The sequence below is a fragment of the Geotrypetes seraphini genome, chromosome 3 (genome assembly GCF_902459505.1).
Source record: "Geotrypetes seraphini chromosome 3, aGeoSer1.1, whole genome shotgun sequence".
NCBI lineage: Eukaryota > Metazoa > Chordata > Amphibia > Gymnophiona > Dermophiidae > Geotrypetes > Geotrypetes seraphini.
In genome coordinates this window covers 129,937,006-129,963,930 of record NC_047086.1, presented here as the reverse complement: position 1 = coordinate 129,963,930, position 26,925 = coordinate 129,937,006, and the positions used below count along the sequence as shown (strand labels likewise).

General features: G+C 43.9%; 1 protein-coding gene across 5 annotated transcripts in view; it reads right to left on the bottom strand.

Annotated features, from left to right (window-relative positions):
* EFR3B (EFR3 homolog B) overlaps positions 1-26,925 on the bottom strand; it is a 341,904-nt gene that overhangs the window by 20,504 nt on the left and 294,475 nt on the right. For all 5 annotated transcript variants that reach the window (XM_033939929.1, XM_033939928.1, XM_033939931.1 and 2 more), the window contains 7 exons: positions 18,722-18,773; positions 15,541-15,713; positions 10,015-10,090; positions 7,380-7,541; positions 4,630-4,761; positions 3,574-3,641; positions 2,817-2,944 (listed from right to left, as the gene is read on the bottom strand). In XM_033939929.1, the coding sequence (XP_033795820.1) occupies positions 2,817-2,944; positions 3,574-3,641; positions 4,630-4,761; positions 7,380-7,541; positions 10,015-10,090; positions 15,541-15,713; positions 18,722-18,773 (791 nt within the window). The remainder of the gene's footprint in view (positions 1-2,816; positions 2,945-3,573; positions 3,642-4,629; positions 4,762-7,379; positions 7,542-10,014; positions 10,091-15,540; positions 15,714-18,721; positions 18,774-26,925) is intronic.

Sequence of the window (26,925 nt, the reverse complement as noted above, 5' to 3'; positions counted from 1 at the left end):
AGAAAGTAAAGAGGGGCATCTCAATTATTGACAATGAATAATTAAAATTTATTTGGAAGTCATTTGAAGCTGTGAGCAGCATCAACAGTGATGGAAAGTGGCATTTACACATGTAGATTTTAAATATATACACACAGACATATATATATATATATATATATATATACCATATTTTCGCGGATATAACGCGCGCGTTATACGTGATTTTACGTACCGCGCATACCCCTCGCGCGTTATATGCCTGAGCGCGGTATACAAAAGTTTTTAAACATAGTTCCCACCCCGCCCGATTCACCCCCCCAGCAGGACCGCTCGCACCCCCACCCCGAACGACCGCTCGCACGCGCTCCCACCCGCACCCACGATCGGAGCAAGAGGGAGCCCAAGCCCTCTTGCCCGGCCGACTCCCCGACGTCCGATACATCCCCCTCCCGGCAGGACCACTCGCACCCTCACCCCGAAGGACCGCCGACTCCCCAACAATATCGGGCCAGGAGGGAGCCCAAACCCTCCTGGCCACGGCGACCCCCTAACCCCACCCCGCACTACATTACGGGCAGGAGGGATCCCAGGCCCTCCTGCCCTCGACGCAAACCCCCCTCCCTCCAACGACCGCCCCCCCCCCAAGAACCTCCGACCGCCCCCCCAGCCGACCCGCGACCCCCCTGGCCGACCCCCACGACCCCCCCACCCCCCTTCCCCGTACCTTTGGAAGTTGGCCGGACAGACGGGAGCCAAACCCGCCTGTCCGGCAGGCAGCCAACGAAGGAATGAGGCCGGATTGGCCCATCCGTCCTAAAGCTCCGCCTACTGGTGGGGCCTAAGGCGCGTGGGCCAATCAGAATAGGCCCTGGAGCCTTAGGTCCCACCTGGGGGCGCGGCCTGAGGCACATGGGCCAAACCCAACCATGTGTCTCAGGCCGCGCCCCCAGGTGGGACCTAAGGCTCCAGGGCCTATTCTGATTGGCCCACGCGCCTTAGGCCCCACCAGTAGGCGGAGCTTTAGGACGGATGGGCCAATCCGGCCTCATTCCTTCGTTGGCTGCCTGCCGGACAGGCGGGTTTGGCTCCCGTCTGTCCGGCCAACTTCCAAAGGTACGGGGAAGGGGGGTGGGGGGGTCGTGGGGGTCGGCCAGGGGGGTCGCGGGTCGGCTGGGGGGGAGGGGGGTTTGCGTCGAGGGCAGGAGGGCCTGGGATCCCTCCTGCCCGTAATGTAGTGCGGGGTGGGGTTAGGGGGTCGCCGTGGCCAGGAGGGTTTGGGCTCCCTCCTGGCCCGATATTGTTGGGGAGTCGGCGGTCCTTCGGGGTGAGGGTGCGAGTGGTCCTGCCGGGGGGGGGGGATGTATCGGACGTCGGGGGGGGCATCAGGCTTTCAGGATGGGGACAGACCTTCAAGGGGGGACAGGACTTCAAGGGAGGACAGTGCACGGAAAGTCAGGGGGGGTGAACGGAGAGTCGGGACAGCGCACGGAAAGTCAGGGCAGTGCACGGAAGTCAGGGGGGGGTGAACGGAGAGTCGGGACAGCGCACGGAAAGTCAGGGCGGGCGAAAGGAGAGTCGGGCAGCATGCGCGTTATATGCCTGAGCGCGGTATAGAAAAGTTTTTGTACATATCATCGTGATTTCTGCGCGCTATACCCCTGTGCGCGTTTTACAATGGTGCGCGTTATATCCGCGAAAATACGGTATATATATATATATATATATACATACAGTCTATTCTCATGTTCTCGTTGCACAATTTAGCGTATAAGCAGTTGTATCAATTGCTACCAAAATTCCCCATTTGTGTCGCTGTTTGCATGGACCTGCTCTTTAAATAACAGCTTTCTTTGCTTTTACTTTCACCTCATGGTAAGGTGACCTTACCATGAGGTGAAAGTAAAAGCAAAGAAAGCTGTTATTTGTGTTAAAGCTGTAAGGTGTTTGCTTCCAGATATGGCCCCCAAGTGTCCAGAGAGTGAATTACAGGTACTCCAAGTGCTGTCCATGCAGGAACCTAACCCTATTTTCCCAATAGGATCCATTGTTCACTTTCTGCAGTTTTGAGGCACAACATGTACTGCTGGATCCTAACCTCTATTTTCCCCAGAGTCAGTGTTTTGTTATTCACAATTTTACAGTTTGTGAACATTTTCGGCAAATAAATAAAATAAAATAAAAAAGTAACACTGACATTCGTGTTTTTTATGTCTGCCACTGGCTGTATTCCCAGATATTCAATGCTGGGCCACAGTAGTCTGATTGAGTGGTATAAGAAATTTTAAGTAAACTTGGTAATATCCAGTTGTGTCTTGCCAGCTAAAATGCTAAAACTTACGCATTTAAGTGAAATATTCATCCTTAACTACATAAGAACTTCTTAAAAGAAAGGACTTCTTTCTTGCTGGCATGAATAGTGGCACTTAACCACATACATGCCGACTTCCCCTGGAACATCAACAAGTTAGCCAGTTTTGGCTCGGGCACTAACCACAGATATTCAGTGGCACCAACTGATTAAATGCCGCTAAATATTTGCAGTTAGCCACAGTCAAGCAATTTAAATGGCCTAGAACCTCTCCGAGCTGTTTAAATCACTTTCCATATCAGGCAGATAGAGGCTGGTTGCACTTTCTAGACTGACAGATATTCTGAGGCATGAGCTTTCAGGAAAATAAGTCTACTTTAACAGAAGCTCTCAATCTCTTGGTCAACACTGACTAGCATGACTATCCATCTGGAAATTTTAAAGCAGGAAATTTCCCCATTACCTTTATGAAATAAGTCCCATTGAAACATTTTAATACATGAGTTATCCCTCCCTCATACCATACCTGTCAGCTGTGGTACATATGGAGTGTTCAGTCTATCAGAATTATAACCGCTTCCACCTAGTACTTCACTAATTTTACTCTGCAAGAACACAACCTCCATTTCCAAATTATCGACATCCTTGGACACCCTAAGCAAAAAGAGAGGGGAAAAGCTCAGTTAAAACATTTACCTTCATACTGACAGAGGCTGATATCACTAACCAGCTATATGCAGGTACCGAAATGGAAGATAATAAACCCACTCTGTAGAAAAAACTGAGAGTTCAATATGAAAAAGACAAAATTTTTAGAAAGATCAAACCTGATCAGTGGCTGTGCCCAGTCATACTCTGATTCTTCCCTCTCTCTTTAAAGAATATCATGGGGATGGTTTCCCGTGGTTAGCCGCAGGGACGAGAATGGGGACAAATTCTATACCCATGTCATTCTCTAGAACTTTTGAGATGTACAAATTGCTGTACATCGCCTTGTGTGGAACTCTTTATAAAGGCGATAAACAAATCCCAATCAGCCAGTGAATCAATCATTCAGAACTGTTTATTCTCTGGCATTTGTGCTGAAGAATTCATTTCTAGTACTCCAAGGCCTCTATTGCTTTTTTTATTCTTAATGTTAATGGGGAAGGCAGACCCACTGAGGAGCCTGCCGCTTTAATATACATGAGAGACAGTAGAGAAGTGAGGTATCTTGTTTTCCAATGACCATATAAACACATGTGATGTATGTAGGTATCTTTCAAATTGCTCCCATATCTTACCTGGGTTTTTCTACAAACACCTCCTCTGGAAGAAGATATGAAGCCTTCTTTTGTCTCACCTCTATCACCTACATACAGAAGTAAGTAGAATAAATGCTTTTAAATATTGACTCCTATAATTATACACACTTATTATACTCTCCCTTTTTGCAAAAGTGCAGAAAAGTTTTTTTAACGCAAGCTGGCACACTGAATGCTCTGCGCTGCTCTGACGCTCATAGAGTTCCTATGAGCGTGGAGCAGCGCAGAGCATTCAGCACGCTGGCTGGCGCAAAAACCTCTTCCGTGCTTTTGTAAAAGAAGGGGATAATGATTGGGACAATTCTCATTAATAACCCTGGCAGGTCTATAATATTTAAATAAACTGTGAAGTATTAAATTTTATTAAATTTTTTTATACACCACCTATATCAATAAAATATTTTGTCAAGATAGTTTGCAATCAAACATACATAAAATTAATAGACATTTGTAATAACATTGAAACTTAAACTGTGTTTAACTGTTTAACTTAGTACCTCTATTTTAACTTAACATTCTTCTCCTACCTTTTCCTTCTTTCCTTCTTACTCTCCAGGAAAAAGGTATGTTTTCACTAATTTTCTAAACTTTCCATACTCTGTTTCTATCCTAATCTCTTTCAGAAACTTATTCTAACAAGTTGCCACCATAACAGAGAGCATCCTACTTTGAAACCTAGCACTTTTGACCGCTTTCCAAGATGGTATTTATAGCATGAGGTCTTGATCCAATCACAGATCCCAATGTGTGTGCTACTGTTCTAACTTTATTGCCGTGTTTGGATTTTCCCACCCTAATCACACTAAAGGTGATCACCAATATTTTAAACTGTACCCTGCATTACACCCACAACCTATTCAGATGCCTTCTCCTGTGAGGTTTCGCCATATCAACCTAGCTAAAAATACTGTACTGACTATTCCTTCTATTATACCACATTATCTACTCCAGTCTATAGCCTATGAAGTTCATGCTACCATATATATAGAGCAGCTTTTGTAGCTGAATGCTTAATGGAAAAGAAACAAATCTAACCTCATTGATGTGTTGACAGAAAGCAGGCAATGTGGTGAGCTGGCTGATCAGATTTAAATAGGCAGCAGAGAGGGCATAAAGGGCACAGCGGTTATACACAGAGAGGTTATCTTCATTATTTAGGGCCAAGTCCTAGACACACAAAAACATGAATTAGTACCTACAGTCCTTGGTGGTTAAAGTGCATATGAAGGTCCTTGTGGCCTATGGGCTCTATGTGGGAAATGATACATCCAGGTTAGATATTCATATTTCTTCAGTATTTCGATTAAGATGGTGGCATATGCACATGCATTTTCTGGCATACTTGGTGGCGGCACACTTGGTGGCAGCACACTTAGAAAAAGAGGCGGTATCACTCATAACATTTCCACATATAAGTATAGACAATAACACACATGTAAGGGCAATTCTATAGAGTGTTACGTCAAACAGAGGCACATAAAAGGCAGCATCAAAAAGTATGTATGTATTCTATAAAGGGTATGCAGAGGGACAAGTTTATTATAAAATTGCTTATATATGGTGGGGCATCGAGTAATCTGTGCATAGTGTTGCATGTGCGTATGTATATAAATGCATGTGCGCATGTATACACAGTACATGTACATGCAGGCACAAAGGGGCATATTCTGTAAAGGATGTCTGAAAGTTAGGTGTCGTGTAGACGTCCAGTGGGGAAATGTTAAGCGTGATTCTATAATGCATAGAAGTACTATAGAAAATTGAACTCAGCGTCGCTCAGCGACTCTAAACTCATCTAAATAGTTAGACATCCTTTACAGAATTACCTTTTAGGCGTCACATAGACATCTTCATAACGTCTCTGACATTATCGCATTTTAGTGTTATTATGTCATTAGAATAGTGATTTTAGGCTGTTTTTCATTAAAATTGCATGCAGTGAAATACTGGCACCACTAATATATTTTATTTATTTATCTTTTAATACTTGTTTTAAATTTCTCTTTTGTTATAGAGAGCAGTGGGGGATTTGAATCAACAACATCATGGTGCTAAGACTGTAGCGCTACCCACTGCTCCACACACTCCGTCATTAAACCACATGTCAATTCTAAAACTAGGTCTTTTGGGCTTTAGTTGGGTGCAAGTTTGGTGGGCACGCCTTAGGTGTCTCTTAGGTGTTCTGGAGGCATCTGTATATAGGTGAACGGGGCTTTTAGTTTTGGGCTAAAGAAGACTCCAGGTTGATATTAAGGTCAAAATATGTTTAATAATGCATTACTCAAGCAAAGCACATGAAAATATATATACATATATTGCATACTAAACCTCATTTCCAAAAGGTTAAGAAAAGAAAAATAGATACACTACTCCTAATGGTTGTGCTTTCAGAGCAAGTGGATGTGTTTGATGCACAATCTTGACATCATTGTGACATCATCAATTTGTACTTAGATGGCAGAATGCCACTAAAAAACTAGGAATATGTGCTGGGGCATCTGACCACACTTGGGATTTGAACCTATAACCTATGGAAGATGGAAGCAGTGCCTTTAATCACTGAACCACAGGTGCTTTTTTTTAGAGAGGGGTTTCTCCCATGTGAGATGATTCCTTAGGACAGGGGTGTCAAACTCAATCACATAAGGGGCCGAAATCTAAACCACAGGCTAAGTCATGAGCTGAATTTTTTTTATTAAGATACTTAATCTTAGTAGAAGTATAGATCCTTCCTCACCCTGAAACACCCTTGAGGCATTTTGAAGGACACCTACCTAACATCAGGGCTTGAGTCCAGGAGTGAAGAACACATTCCCTCCTGGGGAAGAGCCAGAGGAAGTGTTCTCGGTGAGCACAGAGTGAAGAGGAGCAGCGGCTCCTAATTTGTTGCTATTTGAGACTCTTTACCTAGACAGTTGCTCTTACTTGGAGGGCTTTTCTCATTCTAAAGTGCTGATTTGGCATCAGGCACCTTGAAGGACACCTACCTAACATCAGGGTCCTGAGCCCAGGAGTGAAGAATGTGCTCAGTCCTGTGGCACGTGGCCACAGGGCAAGTCCAAAGGTGCATGCCCTAAGGGGCATGTTAGGCCCCTTGGGAGGCATTGGAGTTACGGGAGCTAGAGATAAGTCATTATAATTTTTTTTCTAGTACATTATTTTTTACCATGGGCCAAAGTCAAAAGGGGCATCCACCTAGTTGTTTTCACCTCATAGATGTTACCATACTTAATCCCAACTGTATTCAAATAGTCATTCTAGGCATAGGAAGTAGAATGCTTTTTTGTTTGAGGGGGCCCAAAAGCTCCGCTCCAGACCCTGCCCAATCTCCGCCTGCATGGTTTGTTTTTTTAACTTTATTTTTTTATTAAATTTGCAATAACAACACAAGTAAACACTTGTTACAGAAATACAGAAAAGTAAACTTGTTAGAAATAGGAAAAATTATTAACCGAAGAAATAAAAAAATTTTCCTTTCTTAGACCACCATTTAACAGGGGGCGTCCATACAACTGCCTGCATGTTTGATAAAACATTTTCATTTATAACTCTCAAATAACAAAAATTGGATTTGGTGATCATTTAAATGTACCTGGAATCTATGTAAAGAATATGAAGTGCACGCCACCAACTGTACCTTTTTATTTTATTATGTGCCATGGAAAACCATTTGTTTTGGTAATATGCATACCAAACCCAAGCCTAGTAATATACAAAGAATCTGGAACAAGGAAAAATAAATCCGTGCAAAAAAATAAGTAACCTTCGCAATTTGTCAGTCCTACCTGCACTGCCAGTACCAGGCGGATCAGGTCAACCACCACCTCTTCATTAGCCAGTTCAATACTGATCGTGGCCAGCATGCCATACAGGGCTTCGTAGTGAGGATGGATGTTAGTTGGCTCGTTGCAGCTCAAGTAAATATGTCGATATAACTGCTGAGAATGCTGCAAGCATAATAACAAGAGGCAATGGCAGCAACTTTTGCTGGTTTTGTATCCTGGAATAAAAGGGCAAAAAAAACCCAAAAAACAAACCCCAACAAACCAGCATTGCAGAACTAAACAGTGTTTGCAGAATTCACTGCTAACTTGAGATTCAGCATGATGCACAGAAAAAAAGTTTCAGTCATTACAAAGCCACATAAAATTATAAGGAAAGAGGTACTCAGAGTAACATGAAATTTTATAGCCTAATGACTAATGCGGTGACCTGAAAACCAGGGGAATGGGGTTTAATTCTCAATGCAGCTCCTTATGATTATGGGCAAGTCATTGGTCCCTCCATTGCCACAGATACAAAATAAGTACCTGCATAGAATATGTAAACTACTTTGATTGTAATCACAGAAAGGCAGTACAAGGGTGTGTTTTTGAGTTTTGCACAATATTTAGACTTATGCGCTGATATGTGCATAACATGCATAGAGGGTCAATCTTGATAGGATGTCTGAATTTGGATGTTTCCTGCAAGACATCCAAAGTTGGATGCGGAGAAACATTCATTTTCGAATGGGACATCCAAATAACTTTTTTTTATTTTTTTCAAAAATCGCCTACTTAGATGTTCAGACTGCCAAAATGGCTAGACTGCCAGGATGTCTAACTTTATTCACCATTTTCGACCACAAAAATATTTAAGATAGGAATGCCCAAATCAGCACCACTTAGACATGGGAGGGGCCACCATTCTAATGGACTGGCCACATAGACAAGCCTAGAGGGCACTGCTGTGAACTTCACATAAAGGGCGCCAGATATACATCTCACCATAAACCCCTTATAATTTATGGTGAGCCCTCCAAACTCTGCCAAAACCTACTATACCCACCCTTTCTACCACCCCAATAGCCCTTATGGCTGCAGGTGGCATCTATATGACAGTAGATTAGGGCTTTGGTGGGCTCATAATTTCAATCATAAATGTTGTGGCTAGAGTGGTTTATGGGTCTGGCTCCTCCTCTCCATGGTTCACTAGCCCACCCACCTGGCTACTTAAAACACCTGTATGGAGTTCTACTTGGCTTCCCTATAGATGCTGCTGTTCTGGAGACAGGTATGTACTCTTTTATTCAGATCTTTCTAGGGTGTGAGGGAGTTAGTGACTACTGGGGGAGTGTGGGGGTGTCATTACTTAATCCCTCCAGTGGTCATCTGGTCAGTTTGGTTACCTTTTTGACACTTAGATGCTTCCAAAAGAGGTCTAGCCTAAAACATCTACGTTCCATCCAGAACATCTTGCAAAAGGTTTGATTATCACCACAAGGTGTCCATATCTAGCATGCTCAAATAATGCCATAACATGTCTCTTAACATGCCCCCTTGATCTCTGGATGCATAGCAGGAAAAATGTCTTGCTAGACATCCAGAAAAACAGTTTTGAAAATCGGTACTGGGATGTCCCGGTGATTAGGATGACCAAGTGCGGACTTAGGCGTTTATTTTTTGGCCATGTTAGTTTTTTTACTATGCCCCAATAGGCATTTAGGCCAAGAAAAGCCTAGCCTGAATTGGGTGCGCCTGGTTTGGACACATAGTGATACATAGGTGATGCTAAGCTTGATTCTGTACAGTGTGCATAACTTTTATAGTATCGTACTAGTTAGCGCCGACTTTTTAAGCAACATATATAAAATCCTGCACTTTATGTCTGTAAATGCATTTATGTCCTGAAATTTACATAAGCCATGGACCTGTCAAAAATGTAGGCACTTTGATGCATGTTGTGTTCTCATGGAATAGGCTTGCAGTCAGTAGAAAATTGGGGCTGGATTCTGTATAGGACGCCCAGTCTCAGAAGCCAACAGGCGTCCTATATAGAATCAGGCCTAAGGTCTCATAAAATAAACCTGATTCTATAACCAACGTCCATGTTACAGACGCTGGTTAGAGAATTGGGTTATTGTAGACGCAGCCGCTAAGCTTATTGCGGCAAGGGATCTACCTGCTGCGATAAGTTTAGCGGCCATGTCTGCAGCCGCCAGTTCCCCTACCTGCCCCGAATGAACGCGGCAGGAGGGAGAACGAGAGGGCACTCTCTGAAGTTAAAAGGGGATAGATTCCATACAAACGTTAGGAAGTTCTTCACCCAGAGAGTGGTGGAAAACTGGAACGCTCTTCCAGAAGCTGTTATAAGGGAAAACACCCTCCAGGGATTCAAGACAAAGTCAGACAAGTTCCTTCACAACAGTGACTACCAATTTTTCCATATTTTTCATATCAGTTTCAGCTCGGTTTACCTATTCAGAATATTCTTGTCTTATAAGTCTATGAAAGCATATCCACTGTCTGAGCAAAAAGCAGGCTACATCACCACCAAAGTATAATTGTTCTTAGGTTTCCTGATATTTCATTCGGGTGACTTCAAAACAAGAGGAAAGGACAACGATCTGGCTACAGAAATATCTGACAGTTGACATACCTTCTTCATGAAAAGAGTATCTTCGCGAGAACACTTGTCTACTTTCAGATTCAAAACTGAAATGTCATCTATTAGCCTACAAAAAAGAGGAAATAAAAACATTTGTAAAAGATAGTAAATAAATACTGATAATAAATCTGCTTTTCACTGATGGAAAATACTGCATTGGGTATATTTTCTTTCCATCCCTGTGGTACAGTCAGTGGCGTACCTAGCATATGTGATACCCAGGGCCCATCATTTTTGACACCCCCCTCATCTATATGAAAAATATGATTTTTAGTAACAATCCACATATCGCACAAGGAAAAGGCAGCATCTTAAACACTGCAGTGCTCACTGCAGTGAGCACTAGAACACCAACAGATACATTGTAAAACTAAACAAGACAGATCCTGCACTGTCAATTGATCCTGTACAGTCAATTTCAACAGAAAACCATGTCCTTTTCATACACACAGAACAGAGATACACCTTTGTCCAATATGGAATAATCACAAACGAAAAATAGAAATATGTAGACAAAAGTTAAACTGAACCACCAAGAAACCAGACTCTGCATACAATGCAACACCACAGAAACAGTGACACATCCCCTAATACTGTGCAAAATATAAAGCCAGTAGATGTAAATTTGAAAAAACTGATACATAACAATCACCACTTTACAAATTAACAAATAATGAGAAATAAGAAAGTAAAGCAAAAAAAAATATTTCTACCTTTTGTCATTTCTGCTTTAATCATCTTCTCGTCACTCTCTTCTTTTTATATAGCATTTGTCTTCTCTTCCTTCCATGCACCCCTCTATGCCACTTCCACCCAGCTCCTGCCCTCTCTCTCTACCCCCTTCCTTCTACTGCCCACCCTCTCTCTGCCCCTTCCATCCACTGTCCATTCTCTCTGTCTTCCATATGGCATCTTCCCTCTTTCTATGTCCCTTCAATATCCTGTGCCCCTTCTCTCCTTTGTACATGATTCATTTCAGCTTCACCCCCTATCCATTTTTCTGTCTCCACCCCCTCCCCTATGCTTTGGCATCTCTCTCTCTTCTCCTTTCCTTCCTTCCTATGCCACATCATGGTCTCATATCTCTCTCCTCTCCTTTCAACTCCCCCTCCCACTCCATTATCTGGCATCTCCTCTACTTCCTTTCTCTCCATCCCTTCTTCCTTCCTTTCCCCTGGTCTTGCATCTGTCTCCTACCCTCCCCCATGCCCTGGCATCTTTCCCTCCCCCTCCATGGTCTGGTATCTCCTTTCTTTCTTTCATTTCCCTCCTTCCCATGGACTTGGCATCTCTGGATCCTCTCCCTTGTCTTCCTTCTCCCTCCTTCCCTCTCTCTCCCAATTGGGTGCAGCAGCAGCATTTCTATATCCCCCCTTCCCTTCCCTGTGCAGCAGCAGCATTTCTCTCCCTCCCCCTTCCTTGTGCAGTAGCAGCATTTCTCTCCCCCCCTTCCTTGTGCAGCTGCAGCATTTCTCTCCCTCCCCTGTGCAGCAACAGCATTTCTGGCTGGTTTCTTGCTGCAGCTGGTTTTCAATTCAAAGACGCTGGCGTCGACACCTCGCGCCATCCACAGCAGCATCGGAAGCCTTCTCTCTGACATCAGAGGGAATGCTTCTGACACAGCCGCAGATCGCATGAGGAGCCGACAGCTGCGGCTTTAAATGGAAAAACTACTGCTGCAGGGAAGCTGGCCAGAAGCTAAACATCCGCTGGAGGGAGCACAAGTTGCGCTGCAGATGCCTCTGAGTTAAAGTTTACTGTCACTGCTGCTGGTTGAGGAAAGCAGCAGCGGCAGAATAGGGAGGGTGGCCCCCCTTGGGGCATGCACCCGGGGTGAACTGCCCCCCCCTTGGTACGTTACTGGGTACAGTACATCTAATGCATCCATGCTTAAATTTTAAGCCCTCGGAGGGGGGGGGCAGGAAATATATCTAACTGCCCTGGCAATATCTGTATAATGAAGGGGTAGAGTTAAGCAAGGCCAGACATGGGCAACTCCGGTCTTCGAGGGCCGGAATCCAATCGGGTTTTCAGGATTTCCCCAATGAATATGCATGAGATCTATTTGCATGCACTGCTTTCAATGCATATTCATTGGGGAAATCCCAACTGGATTCCGGCTCTCGAGGACCGGAGTTGCCCATGTCTGGGCTAGGCTAAGAGTGAAAACCAAAAATTATTCACCTAGCAATGATATTCAACCACTAAACAGATACCAGCTGATATTCAACCGGCAGCAGGCAATGGTTTTTTGTCGCCCGTCAACATTAAATACAAAAATTCAATGCAAAGCCCTGTGCAAGCTTCAGCATTGAATTTCTATTTTTTAAAAGCTAAATAGTGCATGCTTTGTTCAGTATTCAGACTTAACCAGCCATGGGTTAGCGCACAAAGGTAAGATAGCTCTTTATGTGGTCCAGTTTATGTGCTAAACATGGCCAGTTAGCTCTGAATATTGGGAGCTAACCGAACACCCCTGAAACGCCCCTAATGTAGCCAGCTTCTGCTTCAGCCATAAGATACCTTCTCTCCATACACCCATCAAGCTCAGCTCTGGGACTACGAGGGGGAGATGAAAAGTTCTCAGCCCAACCAACCAACTTCTTAAATTCGGAGTTATTTTGCCACTGTAGCTGAAAACAGCATTACCTTATTGCGTTAAGTGTCAATTTGCAGAAACAAAATTCTATGTGTTAACATTGTTTCGGATCATTGATTGAACCATATCCACATCATTCTCTTCTTGGTTGGGCTGACAACTTTTCAGCATCCCCTTGTACAGTACTTGTATTCCTGCCGCTCTTACCAGTTCTAAATCTATTGGATTGCATAACACAAGCTTGATCAGAGGAAAATACCATTTAATAAATAATCTTATTCTATCACACAACTGGCTTTTTGACGCTTCTTATTCCAAATGATCCATAATGTACATTATGTTCTTCTCAACAGCAACCACCGATTGTTCCTTTTTAAGTCAAATCTGACTTGATTCTCTTTATAACACCTTTTACTAAAGGGCACTAGCAAATTTAGCACCCATTAAATGTTAAGAAGCACATTCATACCATGTTTGTGGAGGCTTTTACTAATTGTTAGTATTTTAGATGAATTTGTTTCTCTATTTGTATGTTTGCAATATGATGGTTATGTTTGTATTTTGTAAACCGCTTAGGTTTAAGCAGGTTAGAAATTTTTTATATATATAAATAAATAAAATTGATTAGTATTTTGTGCATGCTAAAGATTTGCGTATGCTAAAGCCTATAGTGCATATTAGTAAAAGAACCCCTTAGAGTTGTTGAACCCACTCACTGGAATTCTATCCCTCTCTCTACTAGAACAGAACCCACCTATCACATTTTTAAGATAAAATCTTAGGGCTTACCAGTTTACTCATACCATTCAGTGAAACTGTTATCAATTGCCTTTGGTGCATTCCCTCCCTTTTGGTTTTCCCTTCCCATTTCTTTCCTTAGTCCCTTAAGGCATTGTAATTTTTTCCTTTTGTTTCTATCCTAGTGTTTTCTTCTGTTTTTGTTTATTGTTGTTTCTTGGTTTCTTGTCATTTTTAGTTGTTTTAACCCTTTATCCCATTTTAAATGACATTGTAAACCACGAAGATGTTTTATAATGAGTTTGTGGTATATTAAATAAATGACCTTGATCTTGACCTTGGAATGGTTTAGCCACCAGTACAGGGAGTCTGTACTTGGACATGGTCTAGCCAGTGGCGTAGTAAGGGGGGGTGGAGGCAGACTGCCCCGGATGCCATCTTGGTGGAGGTGCTGTCACCACTCCTCTTCACTGCCCCCCCCCCTCTTTCCCTGCCACACATGCGCCTTCCCTTCCCCTCACTCGTACCTCTAACTCTTCACTGGTGCAAGCGGCATCTCCAACCTGCTGCTTGTACTGACCTCAACTCTCCCTCCGATGTCACTTCCTGGTCCCACGACATCAAAGGAAAGCCAAGGTCGGTGTGGGCAGCAGGTTGGAGATGCTGCTCATGCTGGTGAAGAAAAAGAGGTGTGGGGAAAAGGGAAGGCGCACACATAGAGGGGAGGCGGGGGAGGGGGGGGCAGAGAAGAGAGCAAGGGATGCCAATGCCCTGAGCACCTCCTATCCTTACTATGCCACTGGGTCCAGCATTGCATAATTACAGTGGCAGCCAAAACACAATGACCACAACAGACAGAATATCTACCCCTTAGGTTTTTGTGAGAATAAATAAATAGATCGTTGGAACTATCCCAAAAATCTGCTCCATATATCCATCACCTTCACCACAAAGTACAATCTCCTGATAGTCATCTATGCTCTTGGAGTATCTTATTACTTCTTTTTTCCTAGTACATTCTATCCACTGGAAAACATGTCATGGTGCTCAGTTTTATACTTGATAAACACACTGAATGGCTGCCTCTCTCTTGTGATTTGAACCTAGGACCAAACATTACCCCCTTCCATTTTTAGCTGTTTTTACATGCTGATCACCACAGGCTAAATTATCCAGCGATATTCGGTGCTAAGCCATATCCAGGCACTCGCACTGAATATCTCTGGATAATTTGGGGCAGCCTGGCCACCTGGAGTATATGTGGCCCAGCTGATATTCAGACTGGGCTGCATAAGAGTGGCTGAATATTGGGCCAGCTGCATAAGTTTGGTTTTTTTAAAATAAAGTTTCAAAAATATTCTCCTAGACCCCCCCTTACTTTCCTCTCCTCCAGACCCCCCCCCAACATACCTCCCCCAGCCACAACAAGACCCCTGAAGACCCACCCCCATTGTCTAGGTAGGCCACTCCCCAGGCCTACCTTTGTCCCTGGTGATCCTGCAATGGTCAGTGGAGGCAGAAGCCCAGCCCCCTCACTCCTGCCCCATGCTGCAGCTCTGCAAAATGACTACCGTGATCTCTCACAGCAGCTATTCTAAATCTGGCCACTTGGCTATGTGTGTGCTGGCACCGAATATACTGACATCTGCATAATCTGGAGTTCCTCCCCAGTGCTGCCCCTCACCTCCCCACATTTTAGTTGGGCGGTCTGAGGGGATATTCAGTGGCGCTCTCCAGTTAAGTGCCACTGAATATTCCCTCTTAGGCAGTCATAAACAATTTAAGTGGGCAGGGGAGCTTCCTGCCTGCTTAAATCATTCTGAATATCAGCCCTTAAGTCTTTACTTCACCTAGCAGCTTGAGAGAAGGAAGTATGAAGATCTCCAGACTGGGATACAGAATAGCTTCACAGATTACCTCACATTGGGTTTGACTATGATGTGAGCAATAACGGTCCCCCCTTCCTCCCCACATATGATCAATCATGAAATCTGTCATACACTGTGAACCCTTCCTGAACATGGCCGCCACTTGTAGATCAGCTTAAGGAGAGAAAATTGAAGCAATAAGAGGATGGTTATACAGTGACTGTAAGGATTTTTGTAACAGAACACTATGTCTTTCTTTTAATTTCCACAAATCTGTTCCAGGAAGCAGATTCAATCTGGGTGTCAATGTACCTAATCGTTGAGAATTTGTGTCTGTTTCCATGGCGATCAATAAGGCTGAGAAGTATCTCAAGAATAAAAAGGCGGATTTCAGCATCTTCCATCAGTGCTGCAGACAGCAGTGGGTCAAGGAAGGAGGTGGGTAGAGCTGTGAGCATGTTTCTGCACTGGAATCCTATTGTTACCTGCACACATAAAGATTCATTTGTTAACATAAAGAGCTGACATTAGAGAGTTTCCATATTAGAGTGATAGTAGGTGAGCAATAAGTTATATACAAAAGTGTATAATGATACTAGCTTGAAAAAAAGCATCTATGTTTTCTGCTATGTACTCTAGTCTTAATTATATGTGAACCGAGTTGAGCTCCACTGGGGGATGACCCGGTATTTAAACCAAAGATTCGATTAGATTAGATTAGCGAAGGTACTGCATTATACAAGAGAAGTTATATGACAGAGTGGAGTATTCAGGTTTCTAGCTTTTGTTAGAGTGCTTGAAAGTTCTTCCCACAGTGAATACAAGAAGTCTGCACCCCCTTCTACAAATATTCACCCTTTGTCGCAATACAGCTCGGAAATAAAATGCATTTAAACAGTGTTGTTTCCATGAATCTACATCTCATATCCCATAACAGCCGAGTGGAAAAATATATTTCAGGCATTCTTAGGTAGTATAAAGAAATAAAACAAAAATCAAAGGAAATAAGGCGCTACTTAATGTAGAAAAATGCAAAGTGATGCACCTGGGCAGTAAAAACAAGGAGCATGGGTACAAACGGTTAGGTATAACATTGGGGAAGAGCGAACAGAAAAAGACCTGGGAGTACTGATAGATAGAACCCTGAAGCCATCGGCTCAATGTGCAGCGGCGGCAAAGAAAGCTAACAGGATGTTAGGCATGATAAAGAAAGGAATCACGAGTAGATCAAGGGAGGTCATAATGCCGCTTTATAGAACAATGGTCAGACCACACCTGGAATACTGTGTCCGACACTGGCCTCCATACCTGAAGAAGGATATAACACTACTGGAGAGGGTGCAGAGGAGAGCGACGAAGCTAGTAAAAGGTATGGAGAACTTGAGCTACAAAGATCGCCTCAGAAAACTGGGACTATTCACCCTTGAGAAGAGAAGACTGAGAGGGGATCTGATAGAGACTTTTAAATTGCTAAAAGGGATCGACATAATGGAGCAAGCTCACTCACCAGCAGAGGGAAAGGATGGTGAGCAAGAAACAGCGTTATTCACATTGGCAAATGTAACCCAGTCTCGGACCAGAGGTCATGGCCTGAAGCTGAGAGGGGACACGGCCAGGACAAACGTCAGAAAGTTCTGCTTCACACAGCGAGTAGTGAACGCCTGGAACTCTCTCCCGAAAGAGCTGGTGGAGGAAACCACCATTCTAGGATTTAAGGGAAAATTGGACGCACATCTTCTTGCAGAAGACATTGAGGGATACGAGTGACCAGTGTATTCGCCAGGGTGTGCCTGGCTGGGCCTCCGCGTGTGCGGATCGCCGGACTAGATGGACCCCAGGTCTGATCCAGTGCAGGCATTTCTTATGTTCTTACTTTTTTATTGGATTGGCGCCTAACACCACTGTAGGTGTGACTAATTCAGTAGGCACCTCTGGAGGTGCGATTCACATCAAAGGTGGGTGCCAGAAATGTAGGTCTTGAAAACCCCAGCGATTTTCTACATAGTGCCTTCATGTTATTGTAACGTGATTGGCGGATGCTTTTAAGGCAGCTGCCGACAACAGCACCATTTAGAGCAGTGGCCTCAAACTTGCGGCCCGCCAGGTACTATTTTGCGGCCCGCGGTGCTGCCCGTTCTTTGCAGCATCCTCCGGCTTCCCCCCTGGCCTCCGGCTCTTACCTTCAGATAATTGCCGCAGCCTGCAGAGAGGATCGCCGGTGCTGTAGTGATCCTTGCAGGCTGCCGTCGTCCTCAGCAGCACGTTCCCTCTGCCGCACTCCTGCCCCTGACGTCAGAGGAGGAATGAGACTGCAGCAGAGGGAACGTGCTGCGGAGGCCAATGGCAGCCTGCAAGGAACGCTACAGCACCGACGATCCTCTTTGAGGGCTGTGGTAATTAGCTGAAACTAAGACCGGAAGGCCAGAGGGGAAGCTGGGGGATGCTGCAAAGAAGGGGAAACATGTAAGCTTTTGAGGGGGGGAAGTTTTATAGACTAAAAAGAGTTTTACCTCATGCAAAATTGTCATTTTTTTAATGAGACATTAACTATTTTTTCTGCGGCCCTCCAAGTACCTATAAATCCAAAATGTGGCCCTGCAAAGGGTTTGAGTTTGGAGACCACTGAATTAGAGTATCCAGGCATTAGCACCTAAATACTATAATGTGCAACTACAAATGGGGGGGAGGGGGTGCATCTCATGTGGAACTGCTTTTAGTTTCCTTTGCCTAAAGCTTTGGAATTCCCTTCCCTATCATAGACTGGAAACCTACCTCACTAAATTCAAGTCTCTTTTTAAAACTCACCTATTCCATAATGCCTTTGGCTCTCTGCCCCAAAACTCCAATACTTGAGTCTTGCTCCTCTATTCCTCACTTCCCTTTGTTTTTACCCATTATATTTTTATTTCTCTCTCTCTCTCCTTGTTAGTTTAACTTTTGTTGCTAGCTGCACAGATACCATATCTGGTCCCCTTGTGGCACAGGAAAAGATCACAAAATAAAAAAATTAATATAATCTTTGTTCTATTGTGTGGTCAATGTTTCGGTCTCATTCCTCTTCCACGGGTGCTGATGCAATTACCAGGATTTCCTTGGTAGAAAAAAAAGTGTCATAAAACATAGGTAGGAAGCTAAAGAGGCTCTGAGGGCATGAAGTCTACAAATATATATATATAATTTTTTTTTAAAGCACCAAAATATAACTAGACTCTCAACTGAGAAAAGCTACTGTGGGGATATCCTTGGAGGAGAAAGAGAAATGGAAAAGAACCAGATTATTAATTCTCACACAAACAAAAGGCAGTAAGAGCCTTGAGGTTTTTCTAGAAAGGTGAGTCAATAAAAGTCTAGTTCTCCGATAAATAAATCCAATACAACAGGGCTACCATCTGATTCCTTTTCGCAGGATTCTGTGCTATTATATACATGGACTTGTAGTTCTGATTCCTCTAAACTTGTGTTAATGTGTGTCATTAAATTCACTGTCTCCTACCTGGAGAAGGGATTTCAATAGCATCATCTGGATCAGTCGCTTTCTAATATCTCTGAAGTAGATTTTAAAAGGAGACAACATTCAGATACATTCTTATCGAAATGGCTTATAAATAAAAAACAATAAACTGCATGCTATTATTTTCTGCTCTGTTACTGAAACTTCATTAAAGTGTTCCTGAAGTTATGAACTGAGGGCCAGATTCTCTAAGCTCTGATACCATGGTACAAAAAAATACCATGGTTGGAGCGATTTTTGTTTTACTGGCAATTCTCAGCACAACAGCATTCAAATTATATTCATGCTATATGTGCAGAAAATCATTGGTAAAGAGGGGGAGGAATTTGCTCAGAAGAAAAATTGCTAGCACAGCTCCTCCTCTTGCCTGCCAGTCAAAAAAAAAAGCAGCCCCTGCTCTTCCTGCCTGAACCGGCAAGCAAGGAGAGCAGGGGCTGCTTTTTTTAAATAGGCACAGCTGTTGTGTGTGCACAACACAAACACAAGAGCTTCACTATTTTTTTATTTTTTTTTTTTAAAGCCCCCCCTCCGATGCTAAAAGCTTCCCTACATATCTCTGACATCAGGGTAATTTATTTTCTGCCACAGGGTAGGGGGGTCTCCATGCCAGCAAATTCCCCCTGATAGCAAGCTTCACCCCCACGGACAGCCCCCACCACATCAAGTCTGCTGGTCTATAGGACCATCCTGTCAACCCTTCCTCTGACCCCCCCTCCCCCCCACCCCAGTACCTTTTTTGAAGACCAGCAGGCTCACCTCTTCAAAATGGTGGGCCTTCCTTTCTGGTACATTCTGAGGCCTTGATTGTCCCAGGCACCTAAGGCACCTCCCCCTAGTGGCTTTGGGAGGGGCCTTAGATGCCTAGGCCACAGGGCCATAGGTACCTTCCCAGTGCACCCTGGGATGCACTAGGAGGGAGGAGCCTGACTCTGGTTGGCCCAGTTGCCTAAGGCCCCTACCATAGAAGGCGGGGTCTTAGGCGCCAGGGTCATTCAGGGCCTTAGGCCCCCTCCCCAGTGCATCCCAGGACCATTCATGTTGGTGGGATGCACTGGGAGATGCTTTATTTTCCTGTCAGTGCCTGAGCCAATCAGTAAGCAGGCACTGACAGGAAAGTAAGGCTACGAGAGCTCAGGCCCTGCCAGTAAATAGCCCCAATTCCTCATAAATGGAGGATTCCTCGTTCCTTTTGGAGAATTGCCTGAAAAGGTAATTTTAATATTAATGACCTCATTATACTACATTTGCACTGTACAATCATAGGCTGTTAGAAAGCACTGAAAAACCACGGTGAGCCATTTTTGATAATCAGCGGTAAAATACATGCATTTAACGATGGTTTAGTGTCATCGTTAAATGCACAGTAACTTTAGAGAATCCAGCCCTCAGGGACTAGAAACCCTAACCCTAACAAGATCAGTGTATAATAAGTAAACCGCTTTGATTGTAACCACATAAAAGGGCAGTGGTTACAACTACAGCCTCAGCACCCTGGGGTTGTAGCTTTAAACCCACACTGCTCCTTGTAACCCTGGGCAAGTCACTTAATCCCCCCATTGCCCCAGGTACATTTAGATTATGAGCCCACCAGGACAGACAGGAAAAAAATGCTTGAGTACCTGAATAAATTAATGTAAACCATTCTGAGCTCTCTTGGGAGAACAGTATAGAAAAATAAATATCAAGCCTTTTAAAGTGTTCAAGACTTGTGCAGATGAGAACAGAGCTTGTAGGAATGGGGCAGGGACGAGACGGAATGGGAAACTGAGATCCCACTGGGACGGTGGACAAATTTGTCCCCATGTCATTCTCTGGTCCTCCCTCTCCTTTCCTTGTCTTTTCCCTTTTTAGAAATTATTAGGCCCAAATGTGCCTGGCCCCTCGGCTACTTGGCATTTAACATATATTCATTGTATGGCTTTTCTGTAGTGCTGTTAAACGTATATGTCCTATTTGCTGTTTTCAAGTTTACCTCATTGATTGTATTTTATGATTATATGTGGGCATTTTACTATTGTTATGCTGTTATCAAAATTGTAAGCTTTATGTTAAACTATACCTGCTGTATATCACCTTGGTTGATGTCTTCATAAAGGAAGTAAATAAATCCCAATAAACAAATAAATAAAAGCACAGGTTGTAAGGCAGTTCTGTATGTCACTCCTAATTGCTGCCAATTAATGCTTTTTAGCTCCATTAATTGATTCATAGTGCCCAATTGACTAATTATGCACAGATCTTGAATCCGTGTTCAAATTTGGGCAATCTGTATCAAATCCAGGGGTATATGCAGCAATTTGAAGATTTTAACCATGTACACATCCATACAAGTTTTTAAACAGGCCAGATGTTTGAACATAAGAATAACCTTACTGGGTCAGACCAATAGAAACATAGAAACATAGAGTATGATGGCAGGAAAGGGCCGGCGGCCCAACAAGTCTGCCCACTCGAAGAACCCTCCCTCAATAAGAACCCTCCCTCTAAGAATTTCCCGGAGCGAACCCACTCCAAGAATCCCTTCCTCAACAAGAACCCTCTTTTTAAGCATTTCCCCAGAGCGAACCTACATGCTTATCCCATCATCTCTTGAAGTCGAGTGCGTTACTGGCCTCAACTACCTGACGTGGAAGACCATTCCATCGATCAACCACTCTTTCGGTGAAAAAGTATTTCCTGATGTCACCATGAAATCTCCCATCCTTGAGTTTGAGCGGATGCCCTCTTGTTGCCGTGGGCCCCGTAAGGAAGAAGATATCTTCCTCCACCTCAAGATATTTGAATGTCTCTATCAAGTCACCCCTTTCTCTGCGTTCTTCGAGAAAATATAACTTCAGCCTGCTTAGACGTTCTTCATATGGGAGATCCTTAAGTCCTGAAACCATCTTGGTGGCTATACGCTGAACCGACTCCATTCTTTTCACATCCTTTTGATAATGTGGCCTCCAAAACTGAACACAGTTCTCCAGATGAGATCTAACAATCGACCTGTACAACGGCATTATGACTTCAGGCTTACGGCTGATAAAACTTCTCCAGATGCAACCTAGCATTTCTCTAGCCTTGGCTGAAGCTTTCTCCACCTGATTGACAGTTTTCATATCTTCATTAATGTTTACACCCAGGTCCCGTTCTGCGATGGTTCTTGTTAAGTTTTCACCATTCAGGGTATATGTTCTGAAGGGGTTATTGCTACCAAGGTGCATCACCTTACACTTTTTGGCATTAAAACTCAGTTGCCAAGTATTAGACCATTGTTCCAGTAAAAGTAGGTCCTGCCTCATAGTGTCTGGCATGGTCGTGCTGTCGGGCTCGGTTGCGCTGCCCATAATGTTGCATAGTTTAGCGTCATCCACAAATAACGCAATTTTACCTTGAAGTCCCTTACAAAGATATTAAATAGTATCGGACCTAAAACCGAGCCCTGTGGCCCTGGTCACTTCCGACATTTCCAAGGGAGTACCATTTACTACCACCCTCTGAAGTCTGCCACTAAGCAAGTCTTTAACCCATGCAGTCAATGAATCTCCCAATGGTCCATCAAGCCCAGTAGCCCATTCTCACGGTGGCCAATCCAGGTCACTAGTACCTGGCCAAAATCCAAAGAGTAGCAACATTTCATGCTACTGATCCAGGGCAAGCGGAGGCTTCCCCCATGTTTTAATAACAAACTTTGGACTTTTCCTCCAGGAATTTGTCCAAACCTTTGTGGCTCTCCAAGGAAAGAATTTGCCTTTATGCTGCTTTTCCCTGTAAACTTGCTAAAATCTTCAGTTCCTGCTTGAGGCCAAGAACAACAAGGTCTATAAAATGAGTGGAGTGGAATGGAATGGGTAGACCGCGGGAATTCACAAGGTTGCTACAAGAACTTAAAGCAGTCATTTCAGATACCAGCTCTGCATGGGGCAGGAGTATAGTAAGATTGCTGCTGCCCTGGTTCACCACTGAACTACAAGGGCTTTAAAGGTAGGTTTTTTATAAAAGTCTGGTAGGCGGGAGGGAGGTGGGATGTGACAGAGTCAGCCGAGGCAGGAGGAATCCCTTCTGTCCCGGCCCACTGCTGGAAAACTAGGACTTACAGCAGGCCGAGGGAGGCCTGCAAGTCTTCAGGGGAGGGAGGGAGGGATGGGGCTGGGTGCAGAGCCTGGCAGGGCACTTAAGTATAAACCCCCGGTTTGGGGGTAAAAAGGTCACCTCAGTTTATATTCTAGTATATATGGTAACTTGTGAGGATGCAGGACAAATAACCTCTTTTTAATACAAAGCTATATGCAATAATTTCAGATGCTTTGTAGGGAATGGACCAGATCTGTTCAGATTAGCATTTGCTGATGGAATTCCATGGTTTAGCAATTCAAGAAGCCACAGCAGAGGCATTTCTTTCATTGCATTGTGTCTTGAAAGTATGTTGGGGTTTCCTTAGACAAATGTTGCCCCTTCCATTTCATCTTGGGCTCCTTTTACGTAGGTGCGCTAGCATTTTTAGCGCACGCACTGGATTAGCGCGCTCTAGCCAAAAAACTACCGCCTGCTCAAGAGGAGGCAGTAGCGGCTAGCGCACGCAGCATTTTAGTGCGCACTATTCCACGTGTTAAGGCCATAAGGCACCTTCGTAAAAGGAGCCCCTTGTGCCCATAATTTGATTGCCAAACTCAGAGAAGAATTTTTCAGTAACACTAGCTGAATAAAGATCTGACTGAAAACTGCCTGCCATCCCTTTTCCAAATGTGGATAGAAATATGTGGCTGCCTCAGCAAGTATACTTCTAGCAGTATTAAAAAGAAGTATTCGTGTGGGCAGGTGAGGTGAGTCAGGTGAGGTGCACGTAGCTGGGATTTGCAAAAATATTCTCAAGGCTTATACCTCCGCTCAGCTACCCACTGGAGATGTTGCAGAATTCCATTCAGTAGTACAAGTACTTGGGATGATTCTGTATCATATAGACTTGCAGAAAGTCATTCTGGCCAAAACATGGTGTGTGTGTGTGTGGGGGGGGGGGGGGGTGAAGATAAATGGCAGGAACCCCAAGGTTTATGTATCAAAAGAAAAATGAAAATCTATCTACAGGCATACCATAACTATGACCTTTCATGCATAAAGGTATAAAGGTTATTCTATTAAATTGTTCTTCCAATATGTGAGTTAAAGTATATTTATAAGCTCTGAATGCACAGTTTTGCCCAGTCATTAGAAGCATTCTTTGGGGTTTGGTGGGAAGGGTGGAGAAAAGGATGGGATGGGCATAGTTTTCATTTTAAAAACAGCACATAAATTTCTTCACAAAAACTACCCAGGTCTAAATGTGTGTTTTGAGTTGGTAATTTTCACAGAAAATGCGTGTATAACATAACTTTATTCTTCTATACTGCCATAATCAGATGAATTCTAGGCGGTTCACACTGAAGAGAGCTGGACAATAAAATTATAAAAGTACAGCATATTACTCAAGAATAGACATCGTAAAAATTGTTAGATTTAGTGTAACTTCTGTTTAAGAGATAAATCTATCAAACAATGCAGTTTTAATTTCTTTCCTAAAGGCGCCATAGGTCAGCTTAGCTCCATTAATGTAGTTACCTAACCAAGACTGATGTTTACTTGCTCGATACATGAGAGTCCTATCCAAAAAGGAATTGCATTTACAGCATGCTTTCTTTTTTAAAAGAGGTGTCAAGTTTATAGGTAAAAACTATATAGCTTTGTACTTTTACACTCATTTTTTTAACCCTGATGATCGTCAATTAAATTGTCCTCTGATAATGCCAGGCCAAGTCCAGGCACTGGCACTGAATACTGGGGGATAATTCTGGGTGTCCTGGCTGTCCAGAGCTTTTACGGGCTCAGTCGATATTCAGCTGGGGGTCTGGTCTACACAACTGTTTTAAGTGGGCCTTGCTGAATATTGGCTGGCTCAGAATAAGCTTAAGGTGGCCAGGTCACCCAGAATTATCCTCCAATATTCATTAAAAGTGCTCTGGCTTGGCCTGGCACGAAATGTCAGGGAATAACTTAGTATTTATAAAAACGTTGACAACTGCCGAGGGGGGGGGGGGGGGGGGAAGGTGATATTCAATGAGTATAAAAGTCCACAGGTAGTTTTCACCTATAAACACCTGCTTGAGGGGACTCAAATTTTTTTTTTTTTTTAAATAAGCTTAAGTGAGTCCTAGTCCAATTTTCAGTCAGGTCCTACATAAGCTAAATGAGTGAGTTAATTCGCTTGCTTAGCTTTTGTGGGCCTCGGCTGAATATCACCGCCATCCACATAAGCCCCAGCTCCTCCCCAACACTGCTCCCTGGCCCACCCCTGACCAGCCCTCATTTTGGGGGGGGGGTTGGTCAGAGACAATGTTCATCAGTACTGTCCTTTATAGTGCCACTGAATATCTGCGGTTGGGTGGCAACAGGCAGTTTAAGCAAGCCAGAGCCTCTCCAGTCTGTTTAAATCACTCTGAGTCCCTTGTTTTTAGATAAATCAGATTTTATTTTTTTCCCTCCATGGCAGCACAGAAGTTGCCAGACTGGAAGTGGGACTTCTCTACTATGTCCCTATGGGCCTCCACTGTAAACTTCTCTGTATGACTCAGCTTCTCCATGTCTAGGGTTGCCAGATTTTACTTTAGTAAAATCTGGACCCCAAGACCTGCCCCCAAACCCACCCAGTTCCACCCATCCCCACCTGTTATGCACCAGTCCTGCCCCCATATTTATGAAGTAAAAAAAGAAGACTTATAACCCTGCCCCTGCCCTACACCTGGGCATGTCCTAGCCCCACCTCTGGTCTGCCTCCCACTAGTCTTGCTCCTGTCCCAACCCCCCACCTTTCACCAGTCTCGCTCATTCTCTGCTTCACCTTTCACCCATTTCCTTGGTCCTCCTTCCCATCTTCTGAACCTATTTAGTGCTTCTCTTCCTCCAATCATTTCCCCAAGGGTGTTTCTCTTTCGCTCTCTCTTCTTCCCTCCCTCCAACGCTCCTCCTCCCCCCACAGGATGGTGCTTCTCTCTCTCCTCTGTCCCACACCTACCTCCTTGCTGAAATTAAATCTTCCGGCCGGTCAGCCAGCCAGCAGCAGGCCTGTGAGAAACAGGTTGCAGTAGTCTAGGGTATGGATGAGGATTTTGGCAGTGTACTCAGAAAGGAAGGGCCTGATTTTAGTGAAATTGTAGAGAAAGAAATGACAGGTTATGGCAGTCTGTTGAATATGTGAAGAGAAGGAGAGAGATGAGTCAAAGATTATCCCAAGATTACAAGCCGACGAGACAGGTGCAGTTTACAGAGAGAGAGAATGGGGGAAGACGAGAGACAGCTTTAGGTGGAAAGATAAGAAGCTCAGTCTTGGCCATGTTTAATTTTAGATGGCGGTGAGACATCCAGGTAGTGATGTCAGACAAGCAGGTTGAAACCCGAGACTGAATGTCTGTCGAGATTTCAGGTATACAGAGATAGATCTGTGAATCATCAGCATAGAGGTGATATTGAAAGCCATTGGAGTAGATTAGAGCACCAAGGAAAGAAGTGTAGATGGAAAAAAAGAAGTGGTCCCAGGACTGAACGCTGAGATACACCAACCTGACAACAAGATAGCAATGGAGGAGGATCCAGCACAGCATACACTAAAGTTGCAGTGGGAAAGATAGGAAGAAAATCATGCGATAACAGAGCCCTGAAATCCAAGCGAGGACAGCGTTTCAATGAGTAGGTGGTAATTCACTGTGTCAAAAGCTGCAGATAAATCTAGAAGGATGAGGATGAAATTGAGGCCTTTGGATTTGGATTGGACAGGAGCAGGTCATTGGAGACTTTTGTAAGGTCAGTTTCTGTAGAATGAAGAGGGTGATAGCCCGATTGAAGTAAGTCAAGGATAGCTTGAGATGAAAGAAAGTCAAGACAAAAGCGATGAACAGCACGTTCAAGTAACTTGAATAAGAAGGGGAGGAAGGAGACAGGACCATAGTTGAGAAGGCAGATAGGGTCCAGCAAGGGTTTTTTGAGGAATGGTGTAATGATGGTATGTTTGAAGGCACTTGACACAGTTGTGGTGGAGAGTGATAGGTTGAGGATTTAGCAGATAGAGGGGTTGACAATAGGAGAGATAGTGGTAAGTAAATGGGTGGGGATGGGATCAGAGGAACAGGTGGTGAGTTTGGAGGAGGAAAGAAACTGTGCAGTTTCCTCCTCAGAAA